Source organism: Rhamphochromis longiceps, linkage group LG15 (genome assembly GCF_057381845.1).
Source record: "Rhamphochromis longiceps isolate RC_006_pf linkage group LG15, R_longiceps_female_GT1.1, whole genome shotgun sequence".
Lineage (NCBI taxonomy): Eukaryota > Metazoa > Chordata > Actinopteri > Cichliformes > Cichlidae > Rhamphochromis > Rhamphochromis longiceps.
This window is the reverse complement of record NC_140571.1, coordinates 27618809-27642298: the sequence shown is the minus strand read 5'-3', so window position 1 is coordinate 27642298 and position 23490 is coordinate 27618809. Positions and strand designations below refer to the sequence as shown.

General features: G+C 42.5%; 2 protein-coding genes and 1 pseudogene across 5 annotated transcripts in view; 1 reads left to right on the top strand and 2 right to left on the bottom strand.

Moving 5' to 3' along the window:
• arid1b (AT-rich interactive domain 1B) overlaps window positions 1-1696 on the bottom strand; it is a 42431-nt gene extending 40735 nt beyond the window's left edge. For 2 of the 3 annotated variants that reach the window (XM_085381471.1, XM_085381472.1), the window contains exon 1: window positions 616-1695. In XM_085381471.1, the coding sequence (XP_085237597.1) occupies window positions 616-1626 (1011 nt within the window). In that variant the 5' untranslated portion in view covers window positions 1627-1695. Of the gene's footprint in view, window positions 1-615 lie in introns of all 3 variants that reach the window. The other variant, XM_085381473.1, reaches the window with a different exon arrangement.
• Window positions 1697-6063: 4367 nt separating this feature from the next.
• On the top strand, window positions 6064-7143 carry LOC146652822 (uncharacterized). Its single transcript, XM_085381496.1, has 3 exons — window positions 6064-6232; window positions 6319-6436; window positions 6568-7143. Exons 1-3 carry the CDS (start codon window positions 6125-6127, stop codon window positions 6726-6728), a joined length of 387 nt encoding a protein of 128 aa, XP_085237622.1. The 5' UTR covers window positions 6064-6124; the 3' UTR covers window positions 6729-7143.
• A 2113-nt stretch (window positions 7144-9256) lies between these two features.
• Window positions 9257-14403, bottom strand: LOC146652821 (interferon-induced protein 44-like; annotated as a pseudogene). Its single transcript, XR_014907530.1, has 8 exons — window positions 14351-14403; window positions 14209-14247; window positions 14084-14120; window positions 13767-13963; window positions 11406-11564; window positions 11152-11323; window positions 9954-10054; window positions 9257-9866 (listed from the first exon to the last, which is right to left on the bottom strand). The product of XR_014907530.1 is annotated as an interferon-induced protein 44-like (transcript).
• Between the last annotated feature and the right edge of the window lie 9087 nt (window positions 14404-23490).

The window sequence follows — 23490 nt, the reverse complement described above, 5'->3', positions numbered from 1 at the left end:
GAAAGAGCTTTATTTACCGGTGACCCCTCAAAACACATCATTAGCATACGCGAACTGTCAGATTTGAGCGGAGCTGTCAACCGTCAACCCTGTCACCATTTAAACCGCGATCTTTTCAAGTGTAACAATAAAACTGATTACAACCACCCAGTTTACATTTTTATATATATTTATAACAAATTCGACCTCTTATAAAATCAGCAAGCTGCCTACTTTCACACACGGAGGCCTTTGCCGTTAACGACAGCTATATGCTAATGATAGCTTAGCCTAGCGGGCTAAAAGCGAAGTCACCTTGGACACAATCGAAAACTTCCCCAGCTTCTGTCATCACGAACAGTCGCCAATGCTTGTCATTTATAAAAGCAAGTAATCACACAATACAATTTGTTTGCTTTAGAGTCCTAAACGACTCACGTGGGTGCGGTGCTTAATTAATGAATCTGTCTGCAGTGAAAATTAAAAAAAAGAAAAACACACACCTAGCTTAGCAGCTAGCTGCCGTTAGCTATTTGGGTTAGCATCGCGGCTGTTAGCAGCTAGCAGGTTACCGGTGGTGCGATGTCCACCTGTCATTAGTCAGGTTATAAACGGTGTTAATAAGCTGTTATTCACCTGAGCCCTGCCGCCACCCTGCCCGGGATTCCCTGGGCTCATGGTCGGGTGATTTCTCTGCTGTCCTCCCCAGCCGTGAGCCCCGGAGCCGTACTGGGAGCCCATGTCTTTAGCCAGCCCCATGCTCGGCTGTTGCTGTGCGGGATTATTATAATCTGGATATCCACCTCCATAACCCCGCATCATCGGACTCGGAGAAGTTAATAACTGGTTCAAAGTTGGTGTAGCCCCTGACGGGTGCTGCTGTTGTGGCTGCTGCTGCTGCTGCTGCTGACCCTGTCCGGGAAACCGCTGAAACCCGCCGCCGCCTCCAGCCGGGGAGCTGCTAGCAGTCATCACCGCCTTGCTGTGATTAGCAGCGGTCGAGCCTGCGCCGCCACTGCCGGGGCCCAGCAGGTTGTTCCCCTGGCGTGACGGGCTCATCATGCCACCGTATCCACTGTTCCCGTACCCGGGCCGGTAGTTCGGGTAGTGGTTGTAGGGGCTGTTGTTGCTGTAGCCTTCGTGGGAGTTGTGGACCTGATCCATGGTGCTGAGTACGGAGCGCGCCGCTCTTACCCCAGTCCCTGGGCTTTGTTGTCCGCCATGTTGATCGAAGCTAGGCCCTCCTCTTCCATTCCCATAATAATGATTAAACTCGGAGCTGGTCCCAGTCGGAGGAGGGTTGTTGTCGGTGCTGCTGGTGGCTGATCCCAGCCTGGCATCCATCCGCTCCTCCTCCTCCTCCCTTTGATTCAGCTCCTGTGCTCGGCTGCTCCCCTCCTGCAGGATGTTTGCTGTGCATCCATGCTGCTGGACGCTGCTGCTGATGGTGTTGTTGTTGTTTGTGTTGTGGTGTGTTTGCAGTTGGAAGTGGAGCTGCTGGACAAGCTGGCTGAACGACGGAGGTGTTTGGTGGAATGAGGAGAATGATGATGACGATGATGAAGATGAAGGAGGAGGAGGCTGGGGTCCAGCACCACCGGTGGCACCACAGATACCTAACGTTTTCACTGGATGCCCACTGAACATCCCCGTCTCCCTGCTCACCGCAGCAGAGGCACGGCCGGCCTGGCCTTTTGTCCCCCCCCCCTCTCCGATCTCGTATCCCCCTCCAGGTTCTCCACTGACATCACTCATCCCAGTCCTTCACTTCTCCTCATCTCAGGGGGCTGATGCCACCTCCAAGGCCACAGGTGGAAAGAGGGCGGTCAGTGGCAGAAATTTCTCATAATAATAAAAAGCCCAAAAACCCACTCTTCAGGTCTCACACCTCCCATGACCTCTCTAATAACCCCGGTCAGATAAGCCTGCAACACTGATTGGTGTTTTTACCTTTTCACCCCCGAAATACCTGAGCCATCCATCAGCAGCTGCAGCGGTTCTTCTTCTCTGTGAGGAGGTGGAGGGCTGATGCCAGGACATTTTTTTTCCTTTAAAAAAGTCTGATAACCAGATGAGTTGGAGTCACTTTTTCATGTTTTGTGACTAATCTTATGACCGTGCTCCTCATCCTTCCTGTTTGCAGCCACAGAAAGAGCTGAGATGTTCCCGAGTGCTTAAAATTATTTAGAAACATATCTCTGTGCAAAGCTTGAAACATGAGCACAAATGATCTTTTTTACAGTCTGAGGGTTGGTCAGTAGAAATAAGCAGTTTATTTCCCCAAATAGAAAAACAAAACAAAAACATAATCATCCTGAATCTTCACCAGACAGAAACAACGAGAGGAAATCATCTTGGTGTTAAATCAGCAACAAGAAACACGAAAGCTGAGAATAATTATCTGAAAGCCGTGTGCACAGAAACAGCTTACATGTGAGTTTACGTTCTATTATTTAGAATCAAATAAAACACAAACATCACTGATCTTCAAACATCACCTCACCTTCTGACTAACGACAAACAAAATGGGTCCGATTTTTCAGCTTATATACTGAAACTAAAGATTTAAGGTTCTTCTTTTTGCTGGACATTAAATACGAACAAGCAGCAGAACATCAACATTTGACAATTGAAAGGAAAAACCTCTGACTCTAGTAAATGCAGTCCATCTACGTCCCCCACTGCTGCAGTATAGAAGAATCCAAGTTTAATTTTAGTGAATTGAAGGCCAACACAATTGAATCAGATGACTCATTTTCCCCACAAATTTCAGATTTTATCAAGTTCTCTCCATATTTTTACCCTCATCATCCACCTGCTGTAGTTCTGTCCCATCAGTGAGACCTGCTTCACAGTTTGAGAACCACTGCGCTGTAAGGTTGGGGGTGTGGGGGGTCTGTGGGTTCAAGTTGCTGCCGTGTTTTGGGTCTATTTGTCCTCTTAGAGCAACGAGTCACTGAGGGTCACCAGATCACAGCGGCCTCTCCGTCCATGAGTCCTCACTGAGGCTGATGAAGATGAGGATGAAGCGAATAAGAGGCCTTCACAATCAGTCAATCTCACCCAGTCTGAGATTTTAGCCGATCTCAAAACCATGAAAACACCAAGTGAGAAAAGCTTGGTGTTCATCCCTCCAGGAAAGAGTCTGACTGATGGCTCAAAACCTTCTTAGGATCCTTTTTGCAGGGTTTTTCTCTCATTTTAGTTTTTTCAGCTGTATTAAAATAATGTGAAGGCTGGGACTGAGAGAAGACGCTATGGTGACCCTTTTATTGTCAAAACTAAAAATACTCTCACAGCTCCACATCATGCTCAGCGTCCTGCTCTCTCCATGCTCTTAAACTTCACCGCCTGATAAACAGGGACCATTTCACCCTCCTGAAATCCCAGTTGAACTCAGACCTGTGTGCACATTTCCTCACTGCACTGTACTCTTCAGACGAGCAGCAGAGTTAAACCTTCTTTATTTTAATGACCAGAGGATATTAGTAAAAAGAGCACCAATGAGAAAGAAGCATCGTTTACATGTTTAAATATTTAAAAGGAGTAAATATATTTATGTATTTATGTATTATATTCATTTATTTATTTCAATAAAAAAGTCTGTGTATACGAGTCCAGCTCTGGATTATTCTGTTTGGAGATTAAGTTTTTATTATTCACCTTTAGGGCCAAACCTGCAGTTCCTCTGGTGTCCAACAGGGGCAGCAGTGAGTCAGTCCCCATGGTAAAGCTAACAGCAGAAACAAACATGTTTACATCCTGATACATTTTTACTGATTTTTTGGTCTCTGTAGACCATTTCCACCTTTACCTGTACGGGGGAGGATGTTTTTATAAGTCACCCATTTAAACTGAATTGAGGCTTAAAGTTTGTGTTAATAGGGGGCGTGGCCTCCTTAACCTGGATGGTGACGCAGGCGCCGGTACTAACTAGCTGTCTGCTAACCTTCACCTAGCTGAACTGGAGCTCTGGATCGTGTTTGTGCTGTTGCAGCTTCCTTTTAGTGAAACTATCTGAAGTGTGCGCCTCAGAGAAGAGAAGAAATCATCCACATGAAGGTTTCCCATGCACAGCTGCTGCTCTGCCCTCAATGAAACATCTGCCTCAGAGGACGTCTCCACCTCAGCGTGCAGAAATGCGAGCATGAAGGAGGTCCATCAGGGACCTTCCACCACAGCACTGGGAGCAGCCCAGTCAAGTAAAGCAGAGAAACTGGGTCAAAAAGCAGCAGCAGCTCTCAGGAACGCTGTGATGGAAACCAGCGCTCTGCTCTGCTGCTGGAAACACAACACCCAGAATCAAACTGACAACAACCTGAAAACATAACCATCACACACTCAGGTTAGAGATACAACAACCGACACACACACAGACAAGAGATACAACAACCGACACACACACACACACACACACACACACACACACACACACACACGAGATACAACCAAAACACACTCAGGTTAGAGATACAACAACCAGGTCAGAGGGCCCGGTGGCGCCAGTGTCCGGCAGCCTCGCCTCTGTCAGTGCGCCCCAGGGCAGCTGTGGCTACAATGTAGCTTGCCATCACCAGTGTGTGAATGTGTGTGTGAATGGGTGGATGACTGGATATGTAAAGCGCTTTGGGGTCCTTAGGGACTAGTAAAGCGCTATATAAATACAGGCCATTTACCATTTACCATAACACACACAGGCTAGACATACATTAACCAACACATGCACAGGTTAGATACAACACAGCACACATCAGTAATTATTAATCTGCATTTCCACTGGTCGATTGATTGATTGATTAGGTTACTTTTAAAGACAGTTAGCAAATATTTAAGTGATGATTTTCATTCTTTCACTTTATAAAAAACATCAGGAGACATTTAATGATGTCACCTCAAGTTCAACCTGAGAGTGAGTGAAGCCGGTCCAGTTTAATGTATCACATTTAATGAATATTAAAGGTTTTGTGGACATAAACAGGTTATGCTCACATGCTTCAGTTACTGACCTTAGCTCCGCATAAAGACTTTGTCTTGTGATGATGATTCACTGTAACAGGCTGGAAACACATCTAATAACACACAGCTGTGTTAAACCAGATTTCAATTTATTGGTCATAGCTAGGGATGGGTATCGTTTAGGTTTTATCCGATACCGGTGCCAAATTGGTACTTTTGAAACGGTGCCGGTGCTTAAACGGTGCTCAAACCGGTGCTTAAAGAATGGAGAACACAAACTTTGTCCAAAAACCTCTCATGTTCAGCTGTTTTGTTTTGTTTTTGTAAAAAGATAGCAATGTTAGCCTTTTCTGCAGCTATGGGGCATATATGGTATCACTCTTGGCTGGAAGCAGTGCTTAAACAATGGAAAAAAAACACAAACTTTGTCCAAAATCCTCTCATGTTCAGCTGTTTTCCACTTTTTCTTTGGTCATTTTAGCCTTTTTGTCCAGGGTGAAGGGAGTATCTGCCATCAAACAAGAGGACAGCCGCATGTAGCTATGATGATGTTTGCTAGTTCACCTTACATGCATTAATGTAATAACGTGGTTAGCCTACTCAACGTAAATTACACACGGACAACATGAAGCGACTCACGCAGAGAAGAACGGCTTCTGCTGCATCATCATCCGTCATCATTTCTGCTACACTGGCAGGGCTAGGGGCCAGGACTCTATTCTTCGGGTTTTTGGGGGATGTTGTTCCGGTCCGATAACTGGCAACCCACCCAACGTGCACAGTGTGAGGTCTCGCAGCAAGCTATCAAATACGGCGCATTTCTCGGCTTTTAAAAAAAACGCTATGCGTCGCCAGGTGTTTCATCGGATTTGAGGTGTTACCTCCTTTGACAGTATCACAGTATCAGCTTAAAGCTAGTGATGGGACGTTCTGTATCGAGGCTTCGAAGCGTGTGTCGAGTAATGGAGGGGGCGTTTCCGCGAAGCGCGTATCGAGGCTTGCTTCATTTATGGGAGGAGCTGAAAATGATGACGTCCGAAGCCTCGCTGCCCGGCTGTACCACGTGACTGGTTCATGAAGTGGTTCGAACTTTGCCGCGAGATATGACAGCGATATAAAGCCCTCAGACTTCATTCAAAAATGTGGGTGTTTGATGGAGAGTTGCGGTTAGTGAGAGTTTGGAGACCGTATGGAGGTTTATGAGAGTGAGGAAAGTCAGGAGAGAATGGAGCCAGCTAAGAAGAGGAGGATGTCCTCCCCTGTGTGGGAACATTTTGATCTTATTCCTCCCAACAAGGTATGTAAATTTCTACAGAAGATGTATTTTCATGATACTGATGGTGCAATACAATTTATGTTGAGCTGTCTTGACTTTTGTACAAGGTGAAGTGTTTGCTATGTGCCAGGGAGCTGGGATATAACAGCAACACCTCATCCATGCTTAGGCACTACAGAGCTTTGCATGAGAATAAGGGGGACACCGATCGTGGAGCAAGACCAGGTGAGCCATCAAATGCAATGATAATATAGGATGCAGTAATGTTACTAAATGATATAACAATATTATACAACTGTTATAAGTTACGTGTGTGATATTTATATTTGTGCTTTATCTTTATTGTCTTTCCTCAGGAGAACAATCTCAAATAGATGAAGACCTGGTCAGCATGGTGATTGAGGACTCCCAGCCATTTAGCATTGTGGAGGACAAAGGATTCAAAAGATTTGTTAAATCATTAAATCCTAGCTATGTTCTCCCCACTAAAAAGGTCATAAAAGCAGTGAAAATTTAGTTTTTACAGAATAAAATGTGAACAGGCAGGACTGAGGCTCAAAGCCTCAGTGTGTAGCTGTCCATACCTCAACGTTACAAAAGCACAACTACTGTCCACACCCCAACCACACCTCACCTCACAGTAAATGATCATTTCCATTTCAAGCATTTCCAAATAATCATTTCCCATACTGCCACTATAAATATACACAGTATACTGCCATCACTACAATATACATGTTTTACACACTCCTTTTGTTGTTGACATTTACAGGCTGTGTGCAAAATGCCACACTCTTCAAATTCATGCCAGCTATTATTTTTACGTCCAGTAGGTGTCCTGCTAGAGCAAATGAAGCTTCATGAAGCTTCGCGTTGGGGTGAACCAATTGGATGAAAAGCTTCAGTGCTTCATGGGGCTTCATCTGCCCATCACTACTTAAAGCACTTGTTGCTGCTGAGTTTGCATCTTTTACTGTGAAGTACAGCCAGACTTTTGACCGCTTCGCCTTGGACATTTTTAATCTGTAGCTCTGCTCTAACTGAACGTACGTACCTGGCCCCGCCTACTATCCTGGGAAACGTAAAATGATTGGCTAGAAGTGTATCACTGCTCAGGAGAAAAAAATCACCGAAATAAAGCACCGAAATGTGCGCTGCTTTTCGGTCTGGTTACTACCGTTTATGTCAGAACCGGTGCCATCATGGCACCGGACACCGGTACCCATCCCTAGTCGTAGCTTTATGTTCATGTTAAATATGCCAACGTTGACCCTGTAATGTAAGATTATATTCAGTTATGTTGATGTAAATTGAATTATTTTTTGCAAAGATCTAATTCAAAAGGACCAATTTTTGAATGTAGACCTAAATCTGTTTTTGCAGTCCAGTCTCTGCAGACAAGAGTCAGTCTTCAGGTTTCTTGTTTGACCTTAATGCTCAAACACATTGGCTGAAGGCGTTTTGTTCTTTATTCTTTTTCCCCTGAGAATCAGAACGACTCTAAAGATTTCGGAAGGTTCAGACTTTATGTTTGTCTGTTATTCTTGTATTAAGCTCCTCAGGGTCTGGAGCGGGTTTTGGTCCATCACGGATGAATCTTTTGGGATGAAATCCTGAAATCCAGCAGCACCAAAAGGAAAGAGCAGAAAGTAAAAGCATGCTGTCCTCTGCTGGAGCTCTTTAGCAGCACACTAAGATCAAACTCACGACCTGCTGATTATTCAAAGTTCTTGTGAAACATTGCCTACATCGGTTGGTGGCACAGTTGGCGTGGGGCACCCACAGTTTTGTTGTACTTGTACAATGACAATAAAGAGATATTCTGTTCAAGAGAAAATTATTCTGGAATCTTTTACATGATTTTCAATTTTTTCAGACCCTGCCTCTGAACATGAGCACCAACTAACAGGAACTGTGGTACAGCATGAGCAAATATGTGAGGGTGGTGCAGGACATGCATGAGAACAGTGAGACAGTCAGAGAGGCTCATATGGTTTGGACATGTGCAGAGGAGGGAGGAAAGGAGGAAGACGTCAGAGGAGATCTATGGATGTGATGAAGGAGGATGCTGGTATAGGGGGAGATGTAGGCAGATGATTCAATGAGGAAAAATATTATGAATGACAACAAAGAAATGCATTACATAGAATGACTTCACATAAAAGTGAGACCATAAATGTGTGAAGTGAAGAAGTTTTCTCTGAGGGGTCCTGAAGACAAAAGCTAAAAAAAAAAACAAAAAAAAAAAAAAACACTTTTAGGTTTAAGGCTCAGCTGCTGTGATGCTGCAGACCCAGATGAGCTTTAAAGGCAAACCTTCTAATCATTTCTAACACATGCATGAGACAGTTTGTCTTTGAACAGAGAAGTAGAGAAAGCTAAAGCTGTGTAACCACAGGATGCACAGGGTGTGTACTCTTTCCTGTTTCCTGTGTTCTTGGTTTCGTTTTTGTGAGCTGGTAACAGTTCAGCAAGAACAATGATAAAACCAGCTCAGCAGACACAGCTTCATGTCAGCAGCTTTCATTCCTGAAACACAGGTGTGGTGTTTGAGTTCACAACAGCAAACAGCTTGACAGTTTCACATGTTCACTTACACATGACTGGACCCCTCCACAGGCACATATATACATACAGGTCAGTGCTGGAGTGCACTGTTGACACAACAGTGACTGTGAGAGTTTCTAATGTCTAAATTGTGAAGCTTCTCTCGGTGAAGAGTGAAAAATGTAAACCTGCTTGCTTCCAACTTCCTGTGCTGTTAAAGTCTGATTGAGCTGAGAACTGCAGATGAGTCATTCAGTCTCTGTCCTCCATCAGTGTCTGTAACTTCATCAGAACATCTCTGTTCAGAACTTCTCAGAGCTGCAGTTTTTGTGAGGCCCATTTTTAAAAAAATATTACTTTCTGTTCCTCCAAATTAAGGTCGTAACACGTTTCTCGCTCTATCTTCACTTTCCAATGAAGACATGAAATGAACTCAGAAATGACCTTTACAAAAAGGAGTCGTTTTTTATCAGCTTGTTGCAGCTTTATTAATGGATCAATAATGTTAAACATACAAACATTTTTCTATCAAATTTAACACTAAGGTGTTCATTTCATTAAGTTGTGTTTACTCATCAGAGCAGAGGAAACATGTTTTAGACACCACACATACACTGAATACTAATGTCATATATAACTAAAAGCTGGGATCAAAAAGTTCAATATAAAAAAAAGAATAAAAATGATTTGAGTTTGGCTCTCAGCTCTGTCCGAGTCATCATTTCATGCAGAACTGTGACTGCTCCTGGCACTAACAGCATCTTCATTACTGACACTGGATTGACCAATCAAATCTCTTAGCTTAACTGGCCCCTGCCCTACCTTTCCTGTGTGCTCATGCACCTTATTGAAAGAGGTTAGTGTGTGAAAGAGAAAAGGTGGGGCTAAAAAGCTTAGAAAGAATAAGAAACTAGAAATAAACTCAGTAAACTGAGAACATCTGGATTTAGGATTTGTTGAGAAAGTCATGTCCTCTTTCGATGATGCGTCTGAGGGCGTGCAGAATTAGAACATCAGCGCCATCCTTCAGGTCAGATTCTGAGTGGATGTTCTTCACTGGATAGATGTAGACAATGTTGATCCCCGTGTCTGCGCTGAACTTAGTAATCTACATATGAAAATCACAACACTTTAGTTTAGAAGTGAGAGATTGGACCAAACCAAAGCTTGCACTGAAATACTTAAACTAATCCACCTTTTCCTTTAGAGATACGCTTTTGTAGACGTTCCTGATATCTCTGCTGATCTTCGGACAGGCCTCATCAACTTTGGTGAAAAGGACTATTTGTGGGACCTCTGAGGAAACACAAAACATAAATATGGGTCGAGAAAAAAACGTGTGTTTAAATGATGTTTTTACAACAGCGAGTACAGGAGCTGCCTGACGTGCAGTGGAGACTGTGAAAGCCCTGTGACCTCTGAGTGAAAGAGTAAAAGCATCTGGTCTGCTGATCTGAGAGAGCGAGGCGGGACGTACGGGTGCAGTAGGTGAAATGGGCCACAACCATTAAAGATAAATAAAAGGATCTTAAAATGGATTTGGAAACAAACTGGAAGCCAGTGAAATGAGGCTGAAACTGGACTGAGGACTGAGTGGAGGCCTGGCTGAACCCGATAAAAAGCTCATTGCAGTAATCAAGATGGTTATAAAAGCATGTATTAATGTTTCGAGGTCACATGGTGGACAGAAGATGATTTTTCACAGCTGCCTCAACTGAAAAAAAAACAGAATATTCCTGCTGTGCTTTCACGAACGTCGAGTGTCAGAGCAGAATCCATTTTCATCCTGGAATTCGTGACAATGAATTTCTCATGTAGGGCCAGAGAGGAAAGCTCAGCTCATGACCCATGAATACCTGTTATTAATCTCTGGCTCTCTTCCACAGCATGATTTTGTCCTGTCTTCCTTCTCTCACCCTAACCGGTCACAGCAGATGGCCGCCGCTTCCTGAGCCTTGTTCTGCTGGAGGTTTTTTCCTGCTAAAAGAGAGTTTTTCCTTCCCACTGTTGCTCATAGGAGGTCATATGATTGTTGGGCTTTTTCTCAGTATGTATTATTGTGAGTTCTACCTTACAATATAAAGTGCCTTGAGGCGACTGTTGTTGTGAATTGGCGTTGTATAAATAAAATTGAATTGAATGTTTTATAAATTTACTTCTAATTTCTATCTCTGACATGCAGAACATAGGATTAGATCCGTGTTAGTGCAGCATGACATTCAAACAGGGATGAGCTCTCCTGGAGGTCTCATCACTGTTTTACCTGAAGTTTCACTCAGAGTGAGCGTGAGCTGAGAGCAAACACAGGGTTGCTCAATGACTGCAGATCACTTCACTTCCACTGGTGTCACTAAAAACACTGATAATCCTGATTCTGTTTAAGGTGCTCTTACCCATTTCATCTGCTTCATCTCTGATGTCCTCGATTACCTCCATGTCCTCTTGCTTCATGTTAGGTATAGTGCTGGCATCAACGACAAAAACCAGAATGTGCACTTTGTCGCTGTCTGAAGGACTGCTGTTGTAGTGTGGGTCATCTTTGGACAGTTTACGTTCAGGATTGAACTGAAAAACAAACTGAATTTATCGATGTGTGACCAAATGAATGAATTCTTTAAACTCAATATCAGAAATACAGCAACTGTACCCTGTAACCTTCTTTGATGTGTCCCTTCAGGGCCCGTTTGACGTCCTTCACATGCAACTGTCTGATTTTTCTGCTGCTGGCGTTCAGTCCCGCCATGTCATTCAAGACAAAAGGGTAATAGCAGTTTGAGTCTCCCTTTTGGATCTTGAAGGCTTTATACTGTGGACCAGAATATCAGAGTCATTGAGTGTGGAGTAGTGCTGACCTGTAAGTCTTATTTTCATCATGACTGCAACAAAAACATTACCAACAATGTCCTGTAAGTTCACCTCAGCTAAAGGAGTCCCAGAAATGGACCTCTGCATGTGTTCGTGCAGTTGCTGGGTGCCTTTTTTACATTCTTTCTCTTTGGCTCTCGGAGGAGGCAGACACACTTTTTCTCCTCTCCCTTATCTTCCCTGCTTATGTCCTTGTCTAGTCTCGTGTTTTTTGTATTACTTTCCCTGGAACACTCTCTCACAGTCTGTTTCTAAAACCTAAAGAGAATTATGGATTTGATCAACTGGTCTCTGAATGCTATTGACACCCTTTTCTCAACGAGAAGTCTGGGCTCGGGAGAGCCCGAGTGCCCTGGAGGGACTTTCCCTGCCGGATACACGATGGACGGGTGGCAGGAATGGAGGGTCGTGTGCCTGGCGGGACTGTCGATCGAGGACGCTGAAGATATCTACCTATTCGGAACCATGATAACAGGGTTCTTGCTGATCTGAGCTGGCTTGGCCCTGACTTATCGGAGAATTAAGAAAGCGGAACCGGCTGTTCAAAACCCCCCAAGGCTGCCCACTGGGATTGAAACGATGGGACGAGGCGCGACTTCTGAGAACGGGCTCGAAAGCAGCATGGTTAAGACCTTGGAGACGTTTACAGCTGCCGTAAATACTCAGAATAACACCTCTGAACATATATTGGGATAGATCAAGGAGAGGCCTGCTCAAAATAACAGCCTTGAGCGAAAGTTGGATTACATTGCAGAACAGCTCACTGCAGTTGTGAGTTCTCAGATTCGGCTGTTTGGGCAAAAGAATGAAAACACCAGCAAGTTTGATACCATCATCGGGAAGCTCGCGGTTCTCCAACGGGAGATTGAGAGACCAGTGTCGGAGTGTTAAAGAACAGCTTTGAAATTCTCATGAGTTGTCACAAAAGAAAAATTACCATCATAATGCGGCTACCCCTTCGGCGCCAGCTGTGGGCTCAAGGCTGGAGCCGAACAAAAACTCCCTGATAACGACTGTGTTGAGTCTGTTCCTTCCCATTCCCTACAAGGCCACCTGGGTTGGCTGGAAGACTGTTTACTTAGCCTGGCGGGGCGAAGGACACTGTCTCAGCTGAACTATGGACACGCACACACATACATATACTGATACTGATAAGCACTCACTGACGCATCACCCTCCCTACCCCGGATCCAACGCCACCTCCAACGCTTACCTCCCCTCTGATGTGGACATCAGGTCAGCTGGAGGCGCAGTCGAAAGATTGCAGCGGTCCCAGATCAGATGGACACACTGGAACTCTTTCCCATGTTGCTGTCTGTGTTTATTGTGCTATGGTGTGTTGATATCTGTGCATTCCTGCATTATCCTTCTGTGTTACACATTTCGATGTTTTTTTTTCCCTCGCTACCTAGCCTGACCTGTCTCCCCAATGTGATGTTTGTGTATTGTATGTACGGTCGGCAAGGTCTGTCATCTCGGTTGTGGGCAAAAGACCTGCAACTGACAAATGACAGCTATCTCTCATCTCATTTTTTAAAAATCATTTTGGTTTAAAATATGCAATAAAAACAAAATATATTCATTTACTTCGTTTTGGAACATTTTTTAATGGAATTATCTGACCTAGGTTATTATACACAACTAAAGCTGAAGTGAAACATCAAAACAAGTTTTGTGAAAAAACGTTTCAATCATTGATTGATGAATATAAATGATTAACATTTCCATTTTTGAAAGCATTCTTTGTTTACAGCATTTTTTCCTCACCTGCCTAAAACTTTTGCACAGTACTGAACATCACCCAGTGCTCCTCCCTCTTTTTGATGTACAGACTCACCACAGCCATTTCTCTCCATAACACTCAACCTACTCAGCACCTCCTCATCACCCATGTTCACTCCAGTCACCACTACCTATTCCTGGGGAAATCTCTACCACTTCATCTGATTTATTCTGGAATTCTTCTTAAGAAATCAGCTGACTATGAGAGAGTAAAGTGGGAAGCACTGACTACTTTTTTATTGAATGAGCCATCGCTGACAGCAACATCAATTTTTTTTTTAAAACTCCGTACAGACTTTTAAACAATGGAAAAAAAGAACAATTTCTTACTCAGTCTTATCACCACAATCATGCTTCATACCTTTTTTGTGCAAGATGAATGGGAGGTGCTTCGGACAGGAGACCTGTCTGCATGCTCTGTTCTGTAGGACACTTTTAACAGAGTTGATGAAACTGGACTTTCCAGCTCCAACTGGGCCTTGTAGAAGAATCCTGAGCTGCTGTTCTTTAGTCTGAGGCTTGTAGCTGTTCACATACTGTAGATCGTCCTCTTTATTTCTGCTCAGAGGAGACAACAAAACATTACATCACATTCTGGACACTGAACAAGTGATGGGCTGAAACAGGAAGTGATAATCAACAATAACAAATGTTTCTCAGAGGCCTGTAAATGCTTACCCCCAGTTAAAGTGCTTCCTCCATGGTGCATCAAGCGCTGACAACAGATGTTAAAGAAAGAATGACATCATTGGACAATAACTGATGTTCACTGGATGGAAAATAGCAGCTCTGACCAAACTTACATTTTACTGGAGGAGCTCTTGAAAACAATCCTCCCATAACTGGAACATAAAGCATTTATTTTTAGATTTAAAGGAATTATTTAATGTTTGCCTTAAATCAAAATAAATGACCAACAGCAAACAGACATCTGAAGGAGCGTACCTTTGCTGTGCTGATCTCTCTCCCCTCACTGAGATGTAGACAGTCTGCAGCCCAAATACCAAAGTGTGAAGTTACAGTCACCACATCCTAAAGCTCTTTTAACTTTCACTTTTCTTTCTTATGAAACAAGATTTTGAAACTGTACCTATAAAATCACTGGACACTTTATTAGGTACACCTTTCACACCCCCTTCTGCCTTAACTCTTTGTGGCACAGATTGATAAACAGTCTTTTTTCTTTTTTAGTAGTGTTTGAGGTATTAAGGTTTTTTTCCGTGTTAATCTTGACTCCAGTAAGAGTTTGACTCTGTGCCTTGTTCTTGTTTTGAACTCTTAGTTAACAGATTCAGCTTCTAGTTAGGTTTTCTAGTACTTAGAGTTTAGATCACTGTTGCATTAAAAGAATGTAAAGAGGAAAACAATGAATTGGGACATAGCAATGGTGTATGTATGCTGCAGCTCTCGGTTAGCTCCACACATGGAGAAAGTAATATTCAAAATTAGATTAACAGAAGAAACACGTAAGGAAGAAGATAGAGAATAAGATACTAAGGCCATAAAGGACTATTTAACCCCTCCTGGATGTCCGCTCACAAGGTTTGTGTACTTTAAATGTTTTTTTTTCTGTGATTAATAACTTTTTTATTGATTGACACAAAGTACAAGAATGCATTTCGATGTTATGTTTTTTTATTATTATTTTCTTCCGTTAGCAGTTCTCATTGGTTGTCAAGACCAGAATAAACCTTGTTTTATTACTCTACATCTTGCCTACGTCAGTCCTTGAGGGTGCTACAGAATAGAATAGAATGTCTTTATTGGCATTGTCACAGGTACAACGAAATTGAAAGTGGTTTCCGATTAGTGCATCATCCATAAAATAAAAAGTTGTATTAAAATCAAAAATAAACATTTTAAAGTGCTAATAAGAATAATATACCTAGACAATGGCCTGAGCCCACATGCACAAAGACATCATACACCTCATTCATTTCACTAACAGTATAAACAGACGTTCACATACATTCACACACACATACCTCAGCCAGTGCATAGATCATTTCAAGAGCAGCGTGATGACCATTATTTTGTAGCAGCATTAAGACATGTTATTGCAGTTGGGTAAAAGCTGTGTTTGAGTCTATTTGTCCTTACACTGAGTGCTCTGTACCATCTGCCAGAGGCCAACAGTTCAAATAGGGAGTGGGCAGGATGTGAGGTATCTTTTATAATGTTCTGGGCTTTTTTAAGACAGCGGTTACTGTGTAGATCTTCCAGCGTGGGGAGAGGGCACCCAATGATCCTTTAGGCAGTGTTAATGACCCTCTGGAGTGCTTTCCTCTGAGCGACTGTGCAGCTAGTGTACCAGATGGTTAGAGTTTAACAGCTTCCGGTATGATGGCGCCTGTGTTTGGCTTTGCCGCTGCCGGCTGCAGTTTGTCTTGCTCTGCTCTAGTGCAGTTTTGTTTCGGCCTTTCTGTTCTCCTTTTTTGTCACTGATGTGTTGGCTCCCTTAGTCTATGATCGCCTGATGCTCCGATCTATTCGATCCTCTATGGATGGTCTGGATACCTTATCCTCCTGCGACGGCATTTTCCATCCTCCGCTGCCGGTGTATGGATCTTCATCAGACGTCACCAGTGGTACATTTTTGGGACAGCGCGATGGTGACTACTCATCCCTCATTGAACTTTGCCCAGGCGGGTACTCCTTCATCAGTCAGCCTTGGATGTCCGGCCGAGGAGGAGGTCTCGCTGCGGTGTTTGAAAGCCGGTTTCACTGTTGCTCAGTAATGGTCGAACATTTTTCATCGTTTGAATTACAGCTGGTTAAAATTGGAAATAAAGATTTAGTGTGCTGTAATGTATCATCCACCTGGCCTAAATGGTCAACTTTTAAACAGTTCAGTGACTTTTTATCCTCCATCTTGAAGCTGTAGTCGGGGATTTTAATATACACAGTGATGATGACTCTGACCTCTTTCACAGAGGTCATGGATTCTTTTCATTTTACACAGCATGTGTCTGGCCCCACACACACACCAAAGGACACACACTGGACCTTGCTTTTACCTTAGGTTTAACCATTGATTTTATTAGTTCTGAGGACATTTTTATTTCGGACCATTGTTGTATTCTTTTTAACTTGTCTTTACATCTGTCCCTATCTCCTGTTCGATATGTGGTTAGCTCTCGCATCCTAAATTCCTCTATTGCTGCTAAATTTTCTGATGTTTTTAATTTTGCTTTACCTTTCTTTAATGATGTTGATCTATTAACATTTTTTTTTAATAATCATTGTCTTTCTATCTTAGACAATGTTGGTCCTGTCAAAACCAGACTAGCTCCTGTTTCACAGATGTCCCCCTGGATAAATGACAGCATTTGTTGTTTAAAGCGTTCCTGTTGTAAAGTTGAGCATTTGTGGAGGAAAACTCGTTTATATGTTCATCTCTTTCATTTAAAGGACCTTTTAGTTTCTTTTAACACTTCAGTTCGAGATGTGAGGGCTGCCTATTTCTCAGACCTAGTCTCAAAGAGCAGAGGTAACCCCAAGGTACTATTTGACACCATTAGTGATATTGTTGCTCCTGCTCAATCTGCTGTCCCAATTTCATCAAATGAAGATTGTGAAAACTCTTTTTCTGTCTTTGTTGAAAAAGTTAGCAATGTGAGGAACAATATCTCTCCTTCTGTGTACCTGTTGTCTGCTCCAAATTCACTTAGGCCTGTTATTTTAGGAAGTTTTTTAACAGTGCTTTACCTGGGCTGGTCAAATTAGTTGATTCGATGAAATCATCCTCCTGCCCTCTTGATATTTTACCTGGATCTTTGTTTAAAAATGTCCTTCAGTCTATTGGTCCCTGTGTGCTTACAATTATCAATGTTTCATTGGTTTCTGGTCAGGTCCCTGATTATTATAAGAATGCTGTCATTCACCCACTGTTAAAACCCCTTAAACTTGACGCTTCTCTGCTTAGCAGTTATAAACCAATTTCAAAACTAACATTGATCCCAAAGCAGACTGTACTTCCTCAGGAGCAGCACAGCACAGAAGGACTCATCCAGGCTGGAAAAACGAATCAGGAAGGCTGGCTCTGTGGTCGGCATGAAGCTGGACACTTTGGTGACAGTGGCAGAGAAAAGGACATTAAAGAAACTGCTGGACATTATAGACAATGCTGGGCATCCTCTGCACACGGTGGTAAATAATCAGAGGAGCCTGTTCAGCGACAGGTTGCTTCTCCCAAAGACAAGAACCAACAGGCTTAAAAACCCCTTTGTCTCACACGCCATCAAACTCCTCGTTGGAGGGGAGAGGGAGGGGAAACAGGAGGACAAAGGAGGGCGGGAACAACTGAGCTGTAGTGCTTTCTTTTTTTTCAACTGTGCAATATTTGCAATATTTTTTTTATATTCGACCTTTTTTGTGGGGCAAATAATATTGACACCAGTCATTTTGTGTTTTTCTGAAATTATTCTGTTATTGTGTACAAAATATTAAAAAACATGAAGCTATAGGGAAATCCTCTAGTTGAAAATCCCATTTAAAAAAAGCACTTGGGACAATTGTGTTGGTGACAGCTTTTGTTATAATATCAATAATATTTATATGAATATGGGATACTGTTACATGTTTGCATAGACTTTTGTGGAATATGGAGACACCCCTGCATTATAGCAAAGTGAGACTCATTTTTTAGGGTTCGTGGAGATGAGTGTGAAGATCCAAACAATCCCTGTCAGTGATGGAGAAGCTTTGATGAAAATATTTGGTAAAAAGTTCACCAGCATGAAGGAAATGAAGTTTCAAACTTTCCTTAGGAGGAGCCCAGCACGCCTGCTTAAAGAAAAGTAAGTGTGGCGATGTGGATGCTTGCAGCGACTGCTGTATAAAGGCCATCCTGCTACACATGAAACACATCAGAGTCATAATTGTTATTTTAGTCACGTGTTTGTTTATTATCCTTATTGTTTTATCTGGGACTGTTTGCAGACATCTCAGAGAGAGGAGACACCAGCATCTGAACAGAGACTCAAACCAGCAACCTGCAGCTCCCTGCTTGGCTGCTCCAGTTTTCTCCTCACTCATGTTGCCCACCAGTGATTTCTAGCTGCCCACCCACACAGCAGGCTAGAATATGCGCTGAGCCTCAGCACCCAATACTTGGACATGTTTTCTTTATCAAATAATGAACCAGACCCCAAAAAGTAAACAGCTGTTATTGCTAGGCAACGGGAGCAGCTTTTGGTGATGCAGCACCTGACCATGTGGGCGGAGCATGCATGAAATGGAATGTTTAGTAGAACTGTGCAACACAAGCACTTAGTTATAGCATTTTTCATTGTATTCAGACACAGCTAGAGACACATCTACAGCAGCATCTCTGTGCAGGACAAACAACAGTTGACGAAAAAACATCGAAAACTTCACTTCACTCCTCTACAATACGTTGGTGCCTTTGTTTAAAAGGCCAAAATGAATCAAGGGAGATCGAGAAGAGGATCGGCGAGTGCTTCACCATACAATACAGTACAGCTGATTAACATGCAAGAAGAATTTCAAATGATACAGGCTGAAAATGTCAAATTTAAAGAAGAGGCAGAAAAATCAAGAGGAGAAGCTAAAAATTCACAGTTTGAAACTGAAGTAGTATTGCAGGAATTACTGCATGTGGGTCTAAAACTTAAAGGAGAGAAAATGGGAAAACAACAGGCAGAAAACAAGAATGAAAACATGAAGAAAGAACTGTTGGAAGCTCAAAAAGCATTGGAGGAACAGAAAACCACAGCACAAGAAGCCAAAAATAAATATCAAACTGCAAAGAAGGAGGCAGGAAATGTGATACAGGAATTACAGGAGGTGCAGGAAGCTTTTGAAGAGGAAAGAAGGAAAATGCAGTTGGCAACACAAGAAGCTGCAAATGTAATGGCTGAAGCCGAAATACTAAGGAAGGAATTACTGCATGTAAAGCAACAACTTGAAGAGGAGAAAAAACGTAAACATGAGGCAGAAAATGAGATTGAAAATATGAAGAAAGAATTGTTGGAAGCTCAAAAAGTGTTGGAGGAAGAGAAAATGAAAATACAGGAAGCAAAGAAAGAAATGGAAGATACAAAGAGTTACACTCAAAACATGAAGAAGGAACTGATGAAAGTGCAAGAAGAACTTGCAGAAGAGAAAATTGAGGTGAAGGTATTCAAGAAAGAAATGACCGGCTCTGCGGTGACCAAGAAAGACTGCAAAGACGCACTTAAAGAAATACGAAAGCACAAAAAGAGCTCCTCAAACAGAAAGTGAAACTGGCCAAACAGCAGCTGAAAGAAAAATTTAAAAATGCCAAAGAGCAACTCAACAAAACCTTAAAAGAACTGAAGGCAAAAGAAAAAGAAAAGAAAGCCGAGGACAGGAGGGGATTCTGGAGCAGACTGCTGAGAAAGAACTGACCCAGCAGCATCGAGTTTGAGGACATCAATAGTTTCTTCCCCCTCTCTCCACCTTTCTTTCACCCCATCCTTCTTGGGATGTTTGTTTGTTTTTTAAAAACTCTAATCTAAATACATGTACTGAAATACACTAATAAAATTGCCATAACTTGACCTCATGTTGCCTGCTTCTTTTCTTGTGTGTCTGTGGATGTAAAACAGTAACACACTTCCTGCTCTGTGTGTCTTTAATTGTAAATAAATGCAATATGTTTTCATTTTAAAATGCAGTGCAAAAAACTTCTGCTCTAAATCTTGTTTTTTTTGCAAAAAGCTTTTTTTGCCTGTTGTGGAAGTTTTCCATTTAAATAAAGCCTGCAGACGAGCGGTGAGCGGTAGCTAACATTCTTTAATCAAAACACACAAAGACAACAGACAACCAAGCTTGATGAAGTCCCTGCATGACCGCGGGACAGACGGTCAGCAGAGTCTCCCTGAGCCTAGCATGGCTCTCAGTTAAATACCTTCTCCAGGAACAAAAGGCAGTACACAGCTGTTTCACACCTTAAGGTTCACACTCCCTTGCTACCTATCAGAGTCCTAAAGAGACAAAAGATTCTTCCTGTGGAGTTGTCTGCTTCCCCCAACTTCCCTACTAGACCCCCACCATTTGTCTTACTGTATGAGTGTGAGACATGTTAAAATCCAGTGGCACGAAGGCATTATACAATAAAATAATGTGATTAATACATAAGTAAAAGAAATTCCTATACAGTCCCACCCTTTGATTCTTAAAACAAAGAATCACATTAATACCAGAATTTCTTTCCTGACATTCTGTATATCACATCAACATTATTGTACACTTAAAGGAGTTTCACACTGTGTATCCTCACTTCACTGTTCTCTCACCACCCTTTGTTCATCTTTAATCTTCCCCACAATCTAAGCTCTCACATGCAAATGGCAACAACAATGATACAGAGGAAAGGCCTTCTCCAGAGTGTCAAAGTACTTTGCATGGCAAAGTGAAACAGCATTAGGTGGTCATTCCCAGTCACGGTCATGGCTCCTGGTGTCTGTGCCATTTACAGAGTCATAATTCCAACTCTGATCTCCCTTTGCGGTGTCTCTTTTGGAGCTTGGCCTGCTCTTCTTCATCCCTCAGTTTCTGCTCCAACGCCGCGGACGAGCACGTCGTACACCTTAGTTGTCTTCCTCAACGTCAACACCGAATCTCTTTCACTTTATTTTAAGATTTTGCTGTTCACAATCTCATGACAATCTCCTGGAAGCCCAGTGGTGCAGCCCACTGTCGTTTGTCAGTTGTCCTGGAGATGGTCCCTGCTTCTCACGGGTCCTCTTGAAGCCTTCTCTCCTGCATCTGCACCTCACTCAATCCTTCCAGATCCCTCATGTCACGGTCTCTGCAATTTAAAAATGAAAGCTTCCCCGGAAAACCCTCTTTTGCCCTATGTCAGCTTATGTCAATTAGACATGAACAATAAAGTTGTGCATTGTTTCTTAAAAATTCCCAGAGCTTTTCCCCTGGAGTAGCTTCACTCCAAGCCCTGTAACCCTGTCATAAGAAAAAAAACATTAGCCAGCAGTGTGTCCTGCTGTAAATCATGTGATTAGATCCCACGATTAACCCTCTGCTGTGGAAAAAGTGATGTAGATGTTAGCGCAGCGCATCTGTATGCACACTTTCTCACAGTGACATTTGCATTGTAAACAATAAAAGGTCATAATAACACACCGCTGGTAAATTCACAAAGACACAGAAAGTGGCATTTAAAAGGTTAAGTCAGCACAGCCCAAAAGCCCATGCAACCTGTTGCTGTCACCTTTCTGCACCAGTAAAAAGAAACATACATACATACATCCACCCTTTTGTCACTGTCTAGGTGGAGGTGCAATCTTGCATACTGGTGTCAAGTCAGTCAAGCATTTGTCAGTCCAGTCAGTCCCCATTTTTTATTTGCTGACAGTAGAACCTCTTGTGACGCAATAAGTTTCTACTGCCAGCAATGACGCCATTTCAAAAAAGAAAACAAAAAGAATTTAGACTGGATTACCTCGCTGAATCCTTTTTGACAGGGACTTGTTTCCTGATTGTCCCAAATAAGTGGCTTTCTCCCAAGCCCATTTTAATTTTGGAGAAGCTCACTTGCGATTGTTCAACATGTTGTGTAGCGCTTTTGATTCCGATCTTGCAGGCCTGCTTGAAAAAGAGAAAATTGCCAAACAAAAAAGATCTCAGTGCACTGTTAAAATCAAAAAATATGAAGGCCTCTTTTTAGAAGTTGTCTAAGCATACTCTCTTAGAATGATAGATCAAAACAAAACTAATTGGCAGGTTCAAAGTGGTACCAAAAGAAAATGCATCAGCCAAGTAAATCCCCAAAACGTTCATCCACCAGTCACACACCTCACACAACAGCAATATTCTACTAGATGATGAGTTTCTTCCCATGTACCCAGATGTGTGCCATGATGAGACCTCCCTCACACATCAGAAACAAGAAACTCAATAATCTATTAGTCTCCACTCTTCTGACCCCCCTGCAACATTCTGTTCACCCCTGCTATGATTCAATCATCCTTCCCCAAAAACAATACTAGTTCACTAGTCTATGTATCACTTCTTAACAGGGACGTGCAGAGGGGGGGGGGGCTAGAGGGGCTTGAGCACCCGCCCCTTTCCTGATGAGTGCCCAAAGTGCCCTTTTGTTGAGGCAACTTTTAAATTTTTTTTATTTATTTATTTTTTTTTTTTATGTGTGTGTGCGTGCGGAGTCCTGTCTGTGCCCCTCAACAATAATATTTAACTATTAATCACAGTTTTGCTAAATAAAAGGATCTGGCTTGCATCAGTCACATGATCACATTTAACCAATGATCGCCCTCGACGGCAGAACGCGCTGGTTACGAGCCGGGAACGAGCTCACAAAGAGCACGCGCATTTTTTGCGGTCCGGAGCTGTAGGAGAAACACAAGTTAACTCAGAGACACAGACTGATGCGACAAAACCAGTAAGTAGGTGTACAGCGTACACTGTAGTGTGTAGCACCCAGGAGTATTAGCTTATTACGTACACGTTGGTAAGTTGTCTTGTTGCAACTGACGAACTGAAACAAACGAGCGTGCTGTGTGTGCAACAGCGCGACAAACATTACCTGTCCTTTTATTAACTGCACAGGTAGTGCTGGTCATAGCTGCTGGCTACCTGTGTAAGGCTGTCATGGGTCTGTAGCTCTGTCACCGTTTTAGGGAACATATTTAGTTTTAAAGTAAGTTTCTGGGCATTTCCTGCCTTTCTGGAGGGATTATATTTCACTAAAAAACGATCTAATATGCATGTCCACATAATAATAATTATAATTATAATATATTAAAAAACACACGCTGTATTTTAAAGAACATACATTAAGAAGCAGATTATATTAGATTTATATTTTAAATAAGACAAAATTTGGATTTTACAGCAGTAAAATGATTGTATCTCTACAGTTTAAAAATGTAATAAGCTTTGCCCTGCACAGAGTGGATAGTGAAACAAATGGAATCATCATAAATACATTATTTCATATTTATTACTTCCCCCTCCTCATTGCTTTATTATTGTAGCTCTAGTAATAAATAATAATGTAAGGATGCCCATAGTATATACAGTATTCTGAAGAAGGTCTAAAATGTCACTGTGTGTGCGTG

What these genes read in the sequence shown, in the direction of transcription:
- LOC146652822 (XM_085381496.1), top strand. Translation starts at nt 6,125, where the DNA reads ATGGAGGTTTATGAGAGTGAGGAAAGTCAGGAGAGAATGGAGCCAGCT. An exon ending in ATCTTATTCCTCCCAACAAG is followed by an intron (nt 6,233 to 6,318) that starts GTATGTAAATTT and finishes CTTTTGTACAAG; the next exon opens with GTGAAGTGTTTGCTATGTGC. An exon ending in CGATCGTGGAGCAAGACCAG is followed by an intron (nt 6,437 to 6,567) that starts GTGAGCCATCAA and finishes GTCTTTCCTCAG; the next exon opens with GAGAACAATCTCAAATAGAT.